We start from the raw sequence: 20088 nt of genomic DNA, 5'->3' as shown, positions 1-20088 counted from the left end.
TCATTTAAACTTATTATCTTCTCATACACAACACTAACAGTAACATTTTAAGTGAAAGGATAAACATACATTCATACACCCTTACAAACCTTTAGCGGTAGGATTGAGTGAAAATTTTCCTGTTAGAAATTAGAATATCAGTGAAATAAAACAACCACTTTATTATTATATTTTTATTCTTGCAACCCAAACAAGGGTGTAAGCATTGTCCCCATGTGGCCAGAAGCTGTCCTAGGCCGTTGTATGGGGCCTCTTTCATCCGCGTATATATAGGGCAGGCGTAGGATCCAGTAAGCTGAAGCACTGAGTTTTATGGGCCCTTCTGAATCTGGCTGAGGTATGAATATCGGCCCAAGGGGTACTGGTTGCACCTGAAATGAAGACTTGTTAATTTAGATGTAATTACTAACATTAATGCTTAGGTTTTTTTTTATTTTACTAACAAAATATGGATCTGCGATATCCGAATTTTATGCTAAATAAATAAATAAATATAAATAAAAATAATTCACAGTGTTTTAAAGGCGTGTTGGAGAAAAGTTATCGTAGTGCGTAGAAATAAATTAAATTGCTACGTTTTGAGGTCGTCGAATAGCATGTCGTCCATTATACGAATTTCACTGTGTTCTTTCTATGATAATAAATCATAAGACGAATTGTGTGATATTGGTAGATGATATACAATGCATACATAACAATTATGGATCAAGGCTAGAATGTTGTTTTTTCCCCTTACATGGATACATTTAAGGCAGAATTAATCACACTAGCCAAGAGTAGAGATCTCCCCAATTACCTTCAGCTGCAGCGTGATATACACGCTCGCTTTCAGCGTGACCACGTGCAAGTGCCACGCGAACAGGGGCATGGCACTAAATGGCATGGCATCTAGCCATGCTCCCCCCCGCAGAACATATTTCCTTGCACTATATAGGGCCATCCCCCCTCCAATTAATTACCTTCGGCTGCAGCGTGACATGCACGCTAGCCTTCGGCGTGACAACATGCAGGCGCATCAATTGCGCTAGCATGGCACTGGGTCGGCATATGCACGGGGCGAATAACGGCATGGCACTAGCATCTAGCCATGCTCCCCCCCACAGAACATATTACCTTGCACTATATAGGGCTATCCCCCCACCCTCTACCAATTAATTACCTTCGGCTGCAGCGTGACATGCACGCTAGCCTTCGGCGTGACAACATGCAGGCGCATCAATTGCGCCAACATGGCACTGGGCCGGCATATGCACGGTGCGAATAACGGCATGGCACTAGCATCTAGCCATGCTCCCCCCCACAGAACATATTACCTTGCACTATATAGGGCTATCCCCCCACCCTCTACCAATTAATTACCTTCGGCTGCAGCGTGACATGCACGCTAGCCTTCGGCGTGACAACATGCAGGCGCATCAATTGCGCCAACATGGCACTGGGCCGGCATATGCACGGTGCGAATAGCGGCATGGCACTAGCAGCGAGTCGTGCCCCCGCCCCCACGCCCGTGGCCCCGGGACCACCCCACGCTGTACCGCCCCCGTTTACCACTGTGTCCGGGGACGACATCATGAACCTAAAAAACAATTTAAGTAAAGTAACTCTTATTTTTAGTCACCTTTCTCACCTGGTATCTGCCTAGGTGTCACTGGGCAAACTTCACAAACACGCAGGTATACAAAGTACATGAGACACTACTGAGAACTTAAAGTTTCATCTTTTAGAAAATAAGTTATGTCTTATCGCTCTGGGATCTTGGACTATTACTGTGAGTACCGGATATAAGGTCTTTCAGAAAAAGATGCTGTAGCAAACAAGTCTATCCTTTACGATTTTATATGGCGAAACGCAAAAATAAAGAAAGTTTTTGTGCGTGTTTTGCTAGTTTACCTTAATATCATACAGTAAGGGAAACACAAAATCATAAAAAATGTTTCGATTACATAATTAACTTTAATGAATATAATAAGACATCTAATTATAGTGTAAACATACAATGGCATAAAATGTAAAAGACCACCAACATATTATTCAAGAAAATATGAACATATTTTTTTAAATACCTTAAATGGTGAAATCAAAAAGTGTCTCATTACAAAAAAAAATACCAATATAGAAAGAAAAAATCATTACCTGTGTCCTCTAGGGCATTCATACTCAAAGCCAATAAATATCTTCACAGTAAGGTTATGTGGCGCGCCGCCCTTACCGCGCCCTCTAGTGGACGTGCGCCATACATTCGCTTGTTCCATTCTGTAAAACAAATATTATTTTGAAAACTAGCTACTAAAAAAAAATTGTGCGTGTACTAGTGTACACACGTAAGAAGTGAAACTTCTTTATGACCTTATTTTTCAAAAAATAATTTACTATATGCAACTTTACAGAAATACGTTGAATCACGCGTGGTAGAGATAAGAAAAAGATGGCGCGTAACGGAAAAATGTCACGGGTAACGAAAAAATGTTACACTAAATTTTTTTCCAACCCCGAACAAAGAAGTTTCACTTCAATTAACAAATTGATTATTAAATAATGACGAGATTTAGATGGCAACTTGAATAGATATCTTTTGTCTCTATCAACTATTTTGTTAACTGTATTTCTCTGTAAGTGATTCAAATGTAATCTTTTGAGATATAATTGATATTTTAACAATGACGAGATATGGATGGAAACTTAAATAAGGATGATGGAAAAGCAATAAGTAAAAGAGTAGTAACTGTAAGGAGAAAGTTCAGTAAAACGAATAAAAATGTTGACATTGCATTCCACACATTCAAAATTTCTCTCTATCTAGAAGTTCTTGGCAAAATTTCTTCAAATCAACTATTGTTTCAATTAAAATTTTCATCATTTTTTTTTCACTCACCGCACAGTACAATCCCAGGGTAACAAATAATTAGTATGTGGCAGGAACCCAGGCTGCAAGTGTTCAGGCAGACCCAAACTATGAGAATACAGGGACGAAGCTCCCAAACACACCAGAGACCAGCTCGGGAAGGGCGGCAATAGACCAGCCGGGCTTGTCATGTGCAACATGCCTGGTAAGTACTCGGTTGTTGATGGCTGCCGGCTTATTGCTTTCTCTGTGACAGTGTTTAAAAAAAATTGGTTGTCTGTAAAGTCGATTAACTGACGATAGTTGAACGTGACAACGTCTGATTGCGCTCGTTCCGCGCTCTCGCTTGCACTTCAAGCCTTACGTGGAACGCCTCAGAGCGAGGTAACGCCGCATGAATCATGTTTTTTCGTGCGTGCAGCCGGCTCTATCGAATTATAAGACGTTGTCACGTCAAAAATTAAGTATTTTTTAGTAGTATAATTTTAATGACATGTTTACTAAATAATACACTGATTATTTAATTTTAATTCACATCAAATAATGTAATATTGGTTTATTTTGCAGTTACCCCTATAAGCTACGTTTTAGTTAATTTAAAATATCCAGCACTTGGAATGACGCAGCAAATATAAAGTAAGTCAATTGTAATTAAAATTATATCCAAAGAATGGCAAAAAAATTCTTTCACTGCTAGTTACACAATAAAAATGTAGGAGCATTACAATTGCCGGAAGATATCCGACTCGAAGGACCATCAGTAAACCAACCTTTAGCTGTATCTTCTCTGACCGGCATCACATCAATAGCGTCATCACTTTGCAGTTCAACTTCCTCCTCCTCATCTTTTTCAGACCCTGGAGACAGTTCATCCGGTGGAGACCAGCCTTCGGAACGCGGGGGCGAAGCACCCGGTGACTCTGCGGAGTCTTCGTCCACTTGAGACTCCAGTCTTTCTTGGGTTTCTTGTGAAGATCCTTTTAGTGATGCCGCTCTGGAAAATGATTGAAATAAGCAGTGGAAGTTTTTGATAACATTTCGAAGGTAACGTGACTGAACGTTTTTTGTTGAACTCTGTAGCAAAATTAAAATATTAACATAAAATTTATTACTAGTCATAAAATTTATAACTTCAGCATTAATTTTTGTAGTTCTATCAGAATGACTTATTTTAAGTTTAATAACGATACAGCTAATTGTATTCTGCTAATAATTTGCTAGTATTCTATCGTTATTTACAATTAATCCGGTGTTTTTGGTACACCAAAAACAAAAGCCCTATAATACAAAGCACAGATAATTTGCTTATAACTATCAACTAACCTAAAACTCGGGGTAGACGGTTGGAACACTGGAAATTCCACACTCTGCAGCGTGTTACACACACCACACTCCTCCGCCGCGTAAGTGTAGAAGGTGTAATTCGCCATTTTGACCGTGTACGGGTCGTCCCGGGAACATTTACTGCGACCGCAGTTACACACGCTTATGTAGCGGACGCCGGATGAGTGGTCTTTGGTACTGTCACTGTGAAATAAATTTTTAGTATGTATAGAGAGGGGTGAATAATTAAATGTGATAAAAAGTAAAATAAAGGTTTAAAGGGAGACTGAATTTCGAATAGTTTGATAACTTTTAACTGGAAATGTGAATATTTTCGTGGGTTCTCATTTCGACTGTATTTTTTGGGTTTGTTACCACAACATACTGTTAATTTTTTATATTATTTTTATCTAGACACTGAAGACACACGCGTTACTCAAGCGGCCCTAGTGGCCCACGAGCCATTTCTACTATGGACCCACTTTTTTTGGGGTTGCTCTTCATTTCCCCTTCCTTCCAGAGGAAGGGACTTTTGTATAAGGGAAAAGTGTTTTTTTTTCATCATTTTTTTTGGATCGACTATAGACCCTCTTGTGGTAGTATCACCACTACCCCCACATATCTACATACTCACTGGTCAGGGTTGATACAGGGGTGCGAAGTGAGCGAGGGTGCTTCACACAAGCGCCGTGTCCGCCAGGTGGCAGCACACGCGGCACGCAGGCGGGCCCGGGCGCCGCGCGCTAGCGGCCCGCGGGCCATTGCCGATACTACTCCTAGGGCTACGGTTACCTGGGATATTAAGTATTGTGTGAATACTAGTTAAGATAATTTCGCATATACATAAAAATCGTTTTTGTAACTTTTGGTATTACTTAATTCCGCAACTAAAAAGGTTAAGCAGATGGACGTGTAGGTATAAAATAACTGAACGCGAATTACATCACGCAACACGAAGAAAACGATAAGTTTCAAAGCATCATTAAAATATTTACCTACTAAATAAATTTGAGTTTTCAGAGAAATGCAGGAAATGCAAAAATAAAATAAAATTAAGTACATTTCCAGTGGCCCTCTTACAACTTTAATAATATGTAATGCTTTAATTTAACCCATTGACCACCGAGCGGCCCGATCGGGCCGAGACACAATAGATTTTCTATTGTGTCTGTGATCCGAGGACTGACGGAATAATAAAAAAAATGTCACTAATACTTACCTTATGAGCATGATGTTGGCTTGAATAGTGAGATGGTAGACCTTCAGCATAAGACGCTTGAGCTATAGGCAATACCTATAAAAAAGTATAAATATTTTAATACACATTTTAAATGAAAAGCAACCTTAGTACATACTAATAGAGTACAATTTACCTTAGCACACCTAGCTTGCGAGAATCTAACATCCGTTGCTACAGCATCAAAGAGGGCTCCGCTTGCTTCCTGGTCTTCGTCGACTTTTGGAGACTCCTTCAAGTAGACTTGGGTAAGAGCTTGAGCGGCCGAACGCCATGAACTTGCGCTTGGAAGCTAGAAGAGAAAATCTATTTAAACAATTTTCTAGCCCCAAATAAAGTATTAATTTAACTCTCAACCCGCCTAAAGAAGTTTCACTTCAAAAAGTATGGGATAAATGTTTGTTGCTACATATACATACATCGATAAAACTAAGATTTTGCTTTAACAATAGGTTTTTTTTCCTTTTTTTGATTTAACTGAAATTACTCAATAAATCATTGTTTATCTGCACACCCTAAGGTATAATAGCAAATGGTTTTTCTATTGCCTACCATCAAATAACATGTGAAAACTCGATTCAGCTAAATTTAAATTAAATATCCATTCCAAATACCTCAAAAAACGACGTGCTCATAGCATATTTTCCAACATTATCATCAAAACCTTCTCCAAATGCCACATCCAGGTGTGTCTGTAGAAATTGCCCAAAAGTTGGTCGAGCTGTGTCTTCAGTTTGTGTGCCTGAACATAATTGTACAAGCCCTCGCACTAGAGAACTCATGTCTCTAGCATTACCATTGTTTTCTTCTGCACTTATGTATACGAATTCCTCGTTTTTAGGGATTGCAAATAGTGATTTTGCGCTGAAAAGACAGATTAGTAGATAAATATTATCATTTAATCATGTATATTTATTTTATTTCCTCTTTAGACTGTATTTTGAAAATAATATAATAGGTTTTTTTTTTTCATTACAAAACATATAATTTAGGTGTTGTTTTCACAAAAATATTGCTAAACCCAATTTAATGAATTTAAAATACATTAAGATACATCATATTAGAAGGAATAACTTATAGGTGAAAAAGCGAAGTGTAAGCAATTAAAAAAATACACATAATTTTTATTTTATTTATATGTTTACATAGTGTAGTTTAATATACCGTGCATTATTTAATATTTTATTCTGTTTTTCTTGTTTGAGTTGCCTTGTTTTTGCTCACCCACATTTTGTTTTATTTCTTTCCTTTACTGTAAAGGTTGCCTGGTAGAGATCGCTACCTAGTGACAAGGCCACCATTTGCTTTTTTTTAATTTATTGTCTATTGCTTTTTTATGTCTATAGCAATAAAGGATATTCTTACCATACATTAGTAATAATCCTAGCTTTCCTCAAAATAAAGTATATTTGGTCCTCCACGGCATGCTCCAGCCGTTTCAAGCCAGCTGGGTTCTTGCGCAGTGGTGTTGGGGCTCTTCTGAAGTGGAACAGGAGACGAGGACAGCAGGACCTACCATGGGCCTCCCAAGCTCCAGATACACCAGCATCCAGTAACGCTGTTGTTGTTAGACCCGTTAACTCATTTCTGTGTGTTAAATTAAAAAATGTAAGTTATGCAAGTTCATAATATGATTGTATTTTGTAATAAACTGCTTATTTTAATGAATTGAAATATTTACATACAAAATATATGAATAATATAAGAAAAATCATTAAATTGAATATCTATATAATACAGGTAAATGGCAAAAATGTTTCATGTCATTTCAAAAGTGCTTCTAGAAGTCTTATTGAAAAAATAAATATGTATTTGAATGTCTATTAAAGTTTATCTATACTAATATTATAAAGAGGAAAGGTTTGTATGTATGTATGGTTTTCATGAATAAACTACTGGACCGATTTTGATGAAATTTGGCATAGATAATCTTTAGACCCTGAGAAAGAACATAGGCTACCTTTTATTGCGAAATATGTACCACAGGTGAAGCCGGGGCGGATCTCTAGTTTAGTATATTTTAAGCAAAATAAGTTTACTTTACAATGTCTTACAATTAGATAAATCTTTAATATTAAAATATTTATTCCCAGTGACTTACCTATAAGCATCCACAGCTTTAAACAACTGCAAGTACCCCAAATCAAACACTGGAGTGGGAGACGACAATATAACAATATGACACAAATGAAAAAGCAAGGCTATTGCTTTACAAGAATCAATAGCTAGTTCACCAGATGCGACAAGCCAGTGTGCCGCGTCTGCATCTTTGACTGTACTAGTTGAGTTATCATTTAAATCCTCTGCGAGGGCTGTTAACTGTTTCGTGTCGAGATATGTGACTGCGTGAAGGTAGAGTATGCTTTGCCTTTCATCCCAGTGACATTGGATACCATTCTGAAAGAAATTCGATATGAATCGTTGACAGTAAACATAAAAGAAACAACATATAACCAAACTCTAAATTAATACAAAAGAGACTGAATATATATAGATGGAAAGTCAGGAAGATAGTATAAAAATGCCTTACTTCTTCCCAGGCAGGTACAGTTACAAGAGGACTAGCTTTATTTGGATATCGATAGGGAGACTTTCCTATTATTCCGACTACTACTATGCGGTCCTTATTGGAAAATTCTGGTATGTCGCTTATAGAAAACGCTTTCATCGTTTGCTTTTTTACGTTCTATATTATATGCCTAACTTAATTGATAGCATTAGTCTTATTGCTAACTAGTATTTATTTAAATAAAAAAGATTTTACAAATTGAACAACTTTTGCGATTGTCAAAATCATAAACAAAATATGTCAATTGTCAATGCCAAATTGACGTTTTAATGAATATACAGTATATATAGAAAAGATAAATACCTATTTATCTAGAGATAAATAAGATAAACCCCGTTTTCCAATTACAGCACTAGAGTGCATTATGCGGCATAATGCTTAACGTTGAATGTTCCAACTACAGCAATGCTTCGCACAATCGAGCACTAGAAAAAGTAATGCGCGTGAATTGATGCGTGCAATCGATTTATCGTTAGTAATTATTAATTGTTGGAAAAAAAATTAAAGCTTTCGTTTCATTGTAGTTTTTTCGAAATAATCAAAGTTAATTCAAATTGTGTTAAAAAATAAATATAAGTATGGATGAAGGTACAAACATTGAAAAAAATGTTAATGAAATAATCAAAATCCAAATTACTTAAAATAACCGTAAATATTTTTCAAAATTATTATGTATACCATTTTATTTACACATGAGGTTATTGCTAACGCTATGAATATTTTTTTTTCGACACTGAACGCGCAACCTGCTGGCGTTTCACGTTCCAATTAAGCATCAGCATAATTTGGCATTGTGCGGCACTGAGTCGCATTATGCTCTGTAATTGGAAAACAGCCAAATTTACCAACCTAGGTTTGTTAGATCATGATTTTAACTCGACTTCTACAAGAAAATAGATTTTACAAGTATTTTTCTTATTTTTATTAAGGGGTATATGCATAGGCTGTTTTCCAATTACAGAGCATAATGCGACTCAGTGCCGCACAATTCCGAATTATGCTGATGCTTAATAATTGGAACGTGAAACGCACCAGCAGGTTGCGCTCGTTCGCACGTTCAGTGTTGAAAAAAAAATATTCATAGAGTTAGCAATAACCTCATTAATCTATACTAATATTATAAAGCTGAAGAGTTTGTTTGTTTGTTTGTTTGTTTGTTTGTTTGTTTGTTTGTTTGAACGCACTAATCTCGGGAACTACTGGTCCGATTTGAAAAATTCTTTCGGTGTTAGATAGCCCATTTATCGAGGAAGGTTATAGGCTATATTTCATCACGCTACGGGCAATAGGAGTGTAGCCACGGGGGTGAAACCGTGCGGAGCAGCTAGTGTGTAAATAAAGTGGTATACAATAATTGGTTGAAAAATATTTACGTTTATTTTAAGTAATTTGTATTTTGATTATTTCATTAACATTTTTTTCAATGTTTTTATGTACCTTCATCCATACTTATATTTATTTTTTTAACACAATTTGAATTAACTTTGATTATTTCGAAAAAACTACAATGAAACGAAAGTTTTAATTTTTTTTCCAACAATTATTAATTATATCGATAAATCGATTGCACGCATCAATTCACGCGTATTACTTTTTCTAGTGCTCGATTGTGCGAAGCGTTGCTGTAGTTGGAACATTCAACGTTAAGCATTATGCCGCATAATGCGCTCTAGTGCTGTAATTGCAAAACGGGGATATTTTTCATTTAAAAACGTCGTGTCAGTGCTACGTCATGCCAATGTCAAAAATGTCATTTCGCAAAGGCAAATTGACATTTTTTTAATTTGATATTTGGTGAATGTTGCCAGTGTTGCCATATATACAGATTTATCTGTATCTATACAGATTTTAAGACCACTATACAGATTACAGATTTGGCTTTACTTTTATACAGATTTTAGGTAAAGGACACTAACTATGATAAAATAATTGATAAGCAAAGTAAATTTTATACATTTGTTAAAACCTTTTTTGGATAAGGACACTACTATGATAAAATAATCCATTATCTAAGTATATTATTTTTATACAGTTGTTTAAATCCGGCAACATTCATGGCGTACATCGGGGATTTCCCTCGGAACAAACAAACAATAATTGTATATTCTTCTGGGGATTTCCCGAAACATGTATTTTGTTAACGAATGAATGTATTTGTTTCTTTTTAATGTTTGCAAATCAATCATTCGTTCATTACGATGATTACGAGTCGACTACGTTTTCTGATTACATGAAAGGATTTTTTCATCTATTAATTTAATTAAAACAAAAACCAGGAACCATTTAGGCACCGAAACGATGGAGGGGCTAATTTTGACAAAACAATTATTGAATAACGAGCCATGTTTTAAGCTCAATGTTCACAAGAAATTGATTAATAAAATGAATAAAAGTATGTATTTTTTTAATCAATAAAGTTTTAAGTACAATCCAATGTTTTCTTTAACAAACATACCATTCAGATTTTAAACAGCTTACGGTTTGATTTCATACAGATTTTATACAGATTTTTAGACTACTATATCCAGATTTATCGATTTGGCATGTGGCAACACTGAATGTTGCAGTTCACTTTTGTATAAATTGCATTGTGTTTCTATAATTTCTGATACTGACGACATCGCGTAACATATGTTTGATTGGTTCAATTAGAATGTCGTTCAAGTTGAACTAATAATTGAACTCGCGCACCTTTCGAAATCAAGGTCTCGCTTCCACGTGGAGTATGGGAAAATGTTTTATTTATCAAACAGAAGCTCTTATCAATAGACGTGTGCGATTTTTCGCAGGCGATACGTTATCAGTGAATTGATATATCAAATCATTTGTTTTAAAAATGTCGACTGTGTTAGAAGATGTGTGCGAACTTTTGGATAGTTACAATGGAAGAGACAAGGTAAAGTATGCGGAAATCTTAACTTGTTCACCCTTGATATTTGCAAATTAAACAGGAAATAGTTGTCCCATAATTCAAACTAGAATCTGCGGTATTAATAGATTTTTACATGCTTAAATGTATGCAACACCTTTACAATTTAAGTTATTTATGTACTTATGTAAAAAATGTATTTAAGTAAAAATTTAATTTTGTAGAATACTGCTGATTTTTTTTTGAACCTAGGTATATATTTTTATTACACACATTAATCAAGGAAAACAGTTGTGGCCTAGTATGTAAATTAATGAGATAAAAAAAATAATCACTAATTAGTAATTACCTATGCTCATTATTAAATACAGCAACTAATTACAAATTTTAAACAAGAAAATCTAAGCCTAAAGAACTTAAAATTATATTTAAAGTTGGCATTTTAAATTTCAGGTAGTCCGTCTAGCATGTTACACATTCAAGTTATATGGGTGCATCAAGGGAGACAAGCCATGGCAAACCGCTGGGTCTCGCCTCTCTAATGCAAGGATGATGTTAAGGCTGTTTGATGATATCCCTATGATGAGACACACTTATAATTATGGCTTTGGCAAACATGTAAGTAATAAGTTAAAAAGTTGAGTTAAAGTGTAGTATTATTTTGTTAAATGATGGAATTTCTGTATAATTATTATAAACTAGAGGTCCGCCCCGGCTTCGCCCGTGGTACATATTTCGCAATAAAAGGTAGCCTATGTCCTTTCTCGGGTATCAAAATATCTCCATACCAAATTTCATGCAAATTGGTTCAGTAGTTTAGGCGTGATTGAGTAACAGACAGACAGACAGTACTTTCGCATTTATAATATTAGTGGGTCAATCAACTTTTTAACCGACACTACCATGTCCCAGCTGCTTTAGGTCTCAAATTACAGAAAATTAAAATATTTCTTAAAAATATAATTTACGTTTAGGTTGATACGTTCCTAAATGATTATAATGCACAGTCAATTTTGATAATAAGCATTACATTTACAGAAAAAATATGGTAACTCTGTATACTATTTCTCGCCTCCCATATAAAACGGAGCTGTCCCCAGAGAGAAGTAACGTTAGTTATTGCTGCATGCTGAAAAGAAATTCTATGGAATAGCTCATACTTATTCGTGAATATTCTGCATGATTAAATAAAGTTTATTATATGTTGGTAAAAAGTGGAACAATCTTATTCTATTACATTTTTAAAAAGTGTAAAAGTTCTGTCCCTAATTAATTACATTTCAATGTGTATGCTGAGTTACCTGCCAAAACTACTAGAAAAGATACGCTAGATGTCGCTAGCTGTCGCGAATAGAATCCCGTGTCGCCTAAAGTCTTTGTCGGCGCGGTGGCATCTCTTTGACGTGAGCCGAACGCCGCCAGTTGCCGACCATCTATCTGCGGAGTGCGCGTGTGTTTATTCGGTGTCAACGGAGTGACCGGATTATTTCGATAAAGAGGTAAATCACTACATAGTATAAAACAAAGTCGCTTTCCCTGTCCCTATGTCCCTATTTCCCTATGTCCCTTTGTACGCTTAAATCTTTGAAACTACGCAACGGATTTTGATGCGGTTTTTTTTAATAGATAGAGTGATTCAAGAGGAAGGTTTATATGTCTAATAACATCCATTAATAGTGGAGAAGTACTGTTATTTTTGAGGTTTCTAATGTGATGTCGTAAAAAATTACATTTTCTCCGCTTACATTGCAAACGCAGGCTGAACCCTACGAGTTTTATCAAAATAATGTACTAAGTATTATACACATTGAAAAGGTTTACAGAAAAGTCCGCGATGGTATATGTCTATCTCTTATGGATAACCCACAATAACTTTTTTTTGTCATTTACTTTTTACGACAAATAATGGCTAATTTTCGATGCGATTTTAACCAATACAGCATTAATCTTTAACCAATTAAATACCTTGAATATATTGTTAATTTAATATAGATCTATATGGCCCTTTACACCATATGATTTAAGTGAATATTTTCGAAGATATTACAGATTTAAAAATTGCGGGACGTAGCGTTTGCGGTGGTACCGGCCGGCGAAGCCGGAGCGGGCCGCTATATTATTTTTATATACAACGTTCACAGTTTTTCTGTAGTGTATTTAGTATCAGCATTGCACCCGTGCGAAGCCGGGGCGGGTCGCTAGTATTTTAATAATAATCAAATTAACTTCGAAGGTTGTTGGGTTTTAATTTTAAATGGTCAGGATAAATATGATGCGACAATTTTATTTAATCGGGTGTTACTTAAAAAATGTCTACTGAGTTACTTGTATGCTGCGTTACTGAAATGGTAACTCTAGAGACAAATTTGGTAACTCCTGAGACAGTAAATGAAATTGTGATGTGTTTTATGTTTATGGTGAGGTATTAAATCACGTAATTACTTTCAGATTACATCATACAACTTAAAAAGAATCCAGAAAAATACGAAGAGGCTAAAAGAAAGCACAGAGAACTCTATCATAAAACTAAAAGACTGGTTAAGGACTTGACTACAAAAGAAAAGCGTAATGCTTATATTATTTGGAAATTGCGACAGCGGCAATACCGCAAAAACAAAAAACTTTAGAAAATCTTATGGCCACCACACCTTCCAGTTCACCAGTTTCCAGTTTACCAAAGACGCAAAAAGATTCAGGTTGGATGAGATGGATATCTGCTACATCAGTTACGATGATGTCAATAAAATATTGCCAGCTCCTGCTTTTATCAAGAGAGGTCACAGGACATACTATGAGTTTAAGACAGCAATAGATGTTTTTGAAAAATGATAGGTTCCTACTTGATTTCAAAGAATATTTCAAAAAATTGACAAAGATAGGTAGATTATACTATTTTGTTATAATACTTAAGTCTTATTCACGAGGTATAAAGGTTTATTTTTAATGGTTCAACACATAAACACAGTAAGTATTATCCTGAGTTACCAAATTTGTCTCTAGAGTTACGTTTTGTCCCCATAATTTATAAACAGTTGTAATGATAATTAATGTATTGTTGATTTTCTAAGAATTGTTATTTTATTTTAATCATAATAGTAGAATATTTCCTTTGATCTCAGAAAATTTAAGCAAGTTACGGTATCTTGAAAAGATATAATAGAGAAAATAAGCATGTTTATGTAACGTTGGTAACGCAGCATACATGTTGTTTATAATTTGAGGTAAAACAGGTAAAATGATTACCATGGCATAGGTGCCAAATGATGTGATTTTGCATGAGAAAATAAATACATTAAAAAAATATATTAAAATGATTTTCTTTTTATTTATAAATTGATCAATTTTTTAGTAACGCAAGTGACAAAAAAAATGACTTGGGTAGATATTTTAGTCTATTTTAAGAAAAATATCCGATAAACTTCGCTGCTTTTTTAAGAAAACACATATTCATTTAATGTGTTACCGAAAATAACTGAAATAATTCAAATATTCCATTATAAAAAAACACAGAAAAAAAAATGTTAACCTATTTTCAGTGTCGGTAAAAAAGTTGATTGACCCTAGTATGGATTTTATTTATATTACAAAAGCAAACAATAGAACTATTAATAGAATAATACTTTATCATTTAACCGTTATACCGTGTAACTACATATTCGTATAAAACAGGGTAGTGTAAGTCGGGGTATTATAATAAATAAATAAATATTTCATTACAATTTTCATACATGGCACAATCTGATCCCATACTAAGCTTTCGCTTGTGTTATGGACACTAGATGGCTGATAAACATACATATATAATTTTTAAATAAATACTTATATAGATAATTAACACAGAGCAAACATCTATGTTCATCATACAAATATTTTCCCCGGGTGGGAATTGAACCCACAACCTCTGGCTTGGAAGGCAGGGCCACTACCAACCAAGCCAACCAGTCAGTCATATTACTGTGTATTTCTTCTTAGCTTCTTTTTCAGCATTAAAAATCAAAAATATTCTTCCATTATTCAATAAGTCTAGTCACAATAGAATATTAATTATTTAAAACTCCATAAAAAGAAGAGAAACAGAATCATACAGGTCCATATTACGTTGACTTTCATTCATTTGCAAATGCTATAAATAACTGTCTGATAGTAAAATTTTATTACTTATATTAAATTTTTTATTTATAAATTATACAACCTTTGCCCCTAATACTGATATTATCATGTTGCAATTACACCTTTGACATCGATAAAAATGATAAAAATTTATTACAGGAGTCATCAAAAATAGCAGCGACTCTTGGAGTGTTAGCAAATTGTGTGGACCAAATGTTTCTCCCAGTGGAGAAAGCGTGTTGGTTACATGATGTGGGGATTTTGAAGCTGACTCCTGATGTAGCGAATAAATTGGAAGTGTTCAGCACGGCTCTGTGGGCTGCTAGCTTGTATATATCACTTATACAGTAAGTACTTTTATAAGACATTTTTAATAAATATATTTTCGAATTTTTTTTTATGAATTACTTAGTAGGTGAGATTGTGGATTATATGGCAATATAAGGTGTCGCCACTATAAGGTGAAGGACACTGGTATATGGATAAATAAATAAATATAAATAAATAAAATAAATAAACTGCAATTAATGCTAAACTTGAAATAATAAATGTATATGTTTTTAGCATGGTATTAAAAAGAATACCTAGTGCATTACATTATGAAGTGTGTAATAAAAACTATTATGTGAATGCATGATTAAATTCGAAAATTATCTTGTACTAGCTGCTCCGCGCGGTTTCACCCCCGTGGCTCCACTCCTGTTGGTCGTAGCGTGATGATATATAGCTTATAACCTTCCTCGATAAATGCACTATCTAACACCGAAAGAATTTTTCAAATCGGACCAGTAGTGCCCGAGATTAGCGCGTTCAAACAAACAAACTCTTCAGCTTTATAATATTAGTATAGATTTTTAATAAGTATATTTTGAAAAAAAAATTATGGATCACCTAAGTAGGTGAGATTGTTGATGGCATAGCAGTATTAGGTGAAGGTTCGACTGGTTTGAAACGTCCCTTGTGTATTTTAAAATTGCATTTAATGCTAAACTTGAAGTAATGTATATGTTTTTAGCATGGTATTAAAAAGAATACCTAGTGCATTACACTATGAAGTGTGTAATAAAAACTATTATGTGAATGCATGATTTAATTCGAAAATTATCTTGTATTTAAAACGATAATATCAGTTTACATTCAGTTTTTTTTTAAGGTTACATTATCTTATAATTAGTATTTTTTTATTTGATTATTTCATTATAAATAATTAGATAATTTTTTGATTACTAAAAAGCAATTCATACAATTCTGCAGTTTTGTATAATTATATATTTATAAAATATGCAGTTTATTATTGACATGCAATAAACAACTACTTTCAATCATGCTCACATTAATTGTTCAAAGCAAAACTCTGCCTACGCGTGTATGAGGCAGAGTTTTCTATTGTGTTATACATCATACCGCCTCCTTGGTACAGTGGTTGACGCGTGAGCGTAGAGTCCTGGGTTCGATTCCCGGTGGAGACGAAGAAAAAAAAATGTCTCCGTCTGGCAGGACACAGAAGGCTGATCACCTACTTGTCCCTAAAGAAAATCGATCAGTGAAACAGATGTATGCATAATGCATCTGCCCCTTACCCCACTAGGGGACATGGGACTTCACACACTTTTATACATCATACAATATACTTTGAACATTATTGCCTTGAAATAAGGTGCTAATTTCAATAAAAATTAAAATATGTTACCAATTTTACAATACCGGTCGGACATTTTTTTGGCGAGATTATTAGGCGATTGTGAGCTAATTCTGATGATACTGATTTTCCTATCCTTAAAATTTATCAAAAATTCATAAATTGTATACAAATGAAACACAATATACATTATTTCAGAAACTTCCGTTCACTCCGGCATCTCTGGTGGTCTCGGGATTGCCTCCAAAGTACGGAAGACGTCAGCGAAGCGATGCGGAAAGTTGACATACGCCTAGCCCTACAAATAATTACAGTTGGGAAGTTATTCCTGGATATAACCCATGCGGTTAGCTGTTTACCCGCTGGGTGTTTGTGGGGAGAGAAAATTGGTTCGACTAAAGTAGCAGCAATCGCTACCACTTCTTCTGTGATCGGTATTGCGATGTATTTCGCGAGGAAACGACTGCTCAAATAAATAATTAAAATAGTGAGTGACTGTGAATAGTGAAGTGATAATAATGGTTCTTGCCAGAAAGTGGGGGTTGTAGGGTATGACATGAGATTTTATTGTTTAGTTTCTTTATTAACTAATTCATGGTAGTAACAGGGTTGATTGCGCACACTAATTTTATTTTGTAAATAGTTTGTGTTTATGTTTTGGTGTCATAGTGACAATAAACTGGTAATTAATCTGAGTTAAACCTTAAAGTTTTAAATAATTTGAAATTGTATAAATGTTTGAATTGTTTATTTGAAACAAAGAATTTGAGCATTTTGCACTTGTTTATACAATTTTATCTGAAAAAGGTATTATGAGGTTGTTGTTATATTTATAAATATTATATTGATTTGTATCTGTTTTTCAATACATTTATAAATGACGAAATTATTTTTTTAATGGGCAAATGTTATTGATTTTTTGGATTATAGATTAAAAGAACGCTTTTCATCAAACAAACTGGCCTGCATCATTTTCAGCATTGAAACTATTAATAAACTAGACTCATAATCGACTATTAAAACGTCGTCAAAAAATGTACGATCGGCGTTATATAGATATCAATAGAGCATTAATTTAAATAAACACTTTATTGTGTTGAAAGTCTACGCCTAGGCCGAAGGCAGAGTTTTGCTTGTCGCGGAAGAATTCCAACCAATACCCGCGGCCATCAATAATCATCAGGCCCCGGAATCACAGACACAATAGAAAATCTATTGTGTCGTGGCCCGATCGGGCCGTTCGGGGCTCAATGGGTTAAAGCGGCTCGACGGAACACAGTGGGGTTTTAGTCGGTAAGAATCCTATATAACCCACGGCTTCTTCCCCGGGAGCCGTGGGTACCTGGAAGATTTCCCCACTTATAATAAAAGGCAGAGTTTTGCTTGTCGCGGAAGAATTGCAACCAATACCCGCGGCCCCATCATTAAAGCGGCTCGACGGAACACGGTGTGGGGTTTTAGTCAGTAAGAATCCGACATAACCCACGGCTCCTTCCCCGGGGGCCGTGGGTATCTGGAAGATTTCCCCACTTAAAAAAAGGCAGAGTTTTGCTTGTCGCGGAAGAATTGCAACCAATACCCGCGGCCCCATCATTAAAGCGGCTCGACGGAACACGGTGGGGTTTTAGTCAGTAAGAATCCGACATAACCCACGGCTTCTTCCCCGGGAGCCGTGGGTACCTGGAAGATTTCCCCACTTAAAAAAAAGGCAGAGTTTTGCTTGTCGCGGAAGAATTGCAACCAATACCCGCGGCCCCATCATTAAAGCGGCTCGACGGAACACGGTGGGGTTTTAGTCAGTAAGAATCCAACATAACCCACGGCTCCTTCCCCGGGGGCCGTGGGTATCTGGAAGATTTCCCCACTTAAAAAAAAGGCAGAGTTTTGCTTGTCGCGGAAGAATTGCAACCAATACCCGCGGCCTCATCATTAAAGCGGCTCGACGGAACACGGTGGGGTTTTAGTCAGTAAGAATCCGACATAACCCATGGCTCCTTCCCCGGGGGCCGTGGGTATCTGGAAGATTTCCCCACTTAAAAAAAAAGGCAGAGTTTTGCTTCGGATTACTTTTTAATGTGATTGTGAGTCTAGTTGTTTATAGTATGTCAAATCTTTAAAGAATATAAGTGCTGATAGTGATTCAGGTTTGGGATCGTTAGGCATAGTAATCTGCTGGTGTCAGGATAGGAAAAATTTGGGTAGAGGAAAGTTCGAGCGGAAATCGAGTTATTATTAAGATGAAATTAACCATAAACAGAAATTCTCAGTATATAATATTCCTTCCATTATCTTATCTTCCAGTAATATACAAAGTATAGAAAAAGGCTTTTTACAAACGCGTAAACAAATATTCGATATAAGGAAGAATGTGGTTTAAACTTAAGGTAATTGTAATACATATATTATTGTAATGCGGGTTCTATGTATTATATAGACATTTTACCTTAATATATCACAATATGATGACATACAAAATATATTATGTTCCTTATTACGTGTTGTGTATTTTCCATGGTACAAAATTGTATATATATTTATTCCTACAAGCTTAATGTATTTAAAGGTACTTGTATGAAACTGATTTTAAATAAATTTGTATAATTATTACTTTTTGTGTTTAAATTGCTATAACTGTATGCAGTGTTTGAATGTGCATTTTTATAGTATAAATTGTATACATAAGTTACCCCGAATAAGATGAAAATGTAATTTTTGTTATAATTTTTTTACATTTTAACAAAGTATTCAATTAAAGGAGATATTGATTATAATAAAATTTCTATAATATCTTGAACCAAATGAAATCCAATTGTATTGCACATTGGTTTCAATAATAAATTTGACTTTTCTCACATGTATTCAAATCTTTCTAAGTATTTCATAGTATTTTGACGATATTATCTATTATCACAGAAATATTTAGAACTTTGGTTTAGCCATTAAAATTAATGCAATTACCTACATTCCAAGCCTATGGAAGTGATTTTTTTAAACCGGATATAGAATTTAGAATGTGCGGCCTCACTTCTAAGGAAGTGTAAGTAATATTTATTTATGGTAGATAACTTCAGGGTCACCTCTCTTTAAAAGGTCAATAAAAGTCGTATATAAGTATATAACCTGCATTTATTTGCACATACTAGGCGGAAAATTAAACTAACATTTATTCATGAATATGTTCTTTATTATAACTTCAAATGCCAATGTATCAGAACAGATGAATTAATTTGAAAACATTAATTCAGTAGGTACTTATAAAGCTTAGTTATAAAAATAAAGTCTACGGTAGTCTAGAATCATAGAATAATAGGTAGTATGTGCTTATTTTCAAACATCTTAAACGTTATATATAAAAAGCTATTCAAACAGATTACAGAAGTAGGTATCGTTAAAAATACTGAACCGATTTTGGTGGAATCACGATGTTGCAAAGTTGGAGTATCAAGAAAATGTTGGAGAGTAAACAATAACTGACATCCAATATTCAGTATAAGAAAAT

General features: G+C 34.8%; 2 protein-coding genes across 2 annotated transcripts; one reads left to right on the top strand and one right to left on the bottom strand.

Annotated features, from left to right (window-relative positions):
• Positions 1-173: 173 nt before the first annotated feature.
• LOC149488284 (nonsense-mediated mRNA decay factor SMG8) lies at positions 174-8211 on the bottom strand. Its single transcript, XM_089695454.1, has 13 exons — positions 7933-8211; positions 7504-7799; positions 6768-6989; positions 6017-6266; positions 5539-5694; positions 5385-5459; positions 4800-4957; positions 4166-4369; positions 3613-3836; positions 2873-3089; positions 2134-2253; positions 1360-1576; positions 174-371 (listed from the first exon to the last, which is right to left on the bottom strand). The coding sequence occupies exons 1-13, from the start codon at positions 8068-8070 to the stop codon at positions 174-176; spliced, it is 2475 nt and encodes an 824-aa protein (XP_089551580.1). The 5' UTR covers positions 8071-8211.
• Positions 8212-10586: 2375 nt separating this feature from the next.
• Positions 10587-19196, top strand: LOC149488283 (peroxisomal membrane protein 11C-like). The gene is made up of 4 exons (XM_089695460.1): positions 10587-10867; positions 11294-11458; positions 15110-15297; positions 16788-19196. The coding sequence occupies exons 1-4, from the start codon at positions 10808-10810 to the stop codon at positions 17062-17064; spliced, it is 690 nt and encodes a 229-aa protein (XP_089551586.1). The 5' UTR covers positions 10587-10807; the 3' UTR covers positions 17065-19196.
• Positions 19197-20088: the final 892 nt, after the last annotated feature.

Source organism: Colias philodice, chromosome 5 (genome assembly GCF_061535455.1).
Source record: "Colias philodice isolate Cphi_HAF_F1 chromosome 5, ilColPhil1 Martin Lab GWU primary, whole genome shotgun sequence".
Taxonomy (NCBI): Eukaryota; Metazoa; Arthropoda; class Insecta; order Lepidoptera; family Pieridae; genus Colias; species Colias philodice.
Note: the sequence above shows the minus strand (reverse complement) of the source record. Positions and strands in the feature narration are given on the sequence as shown.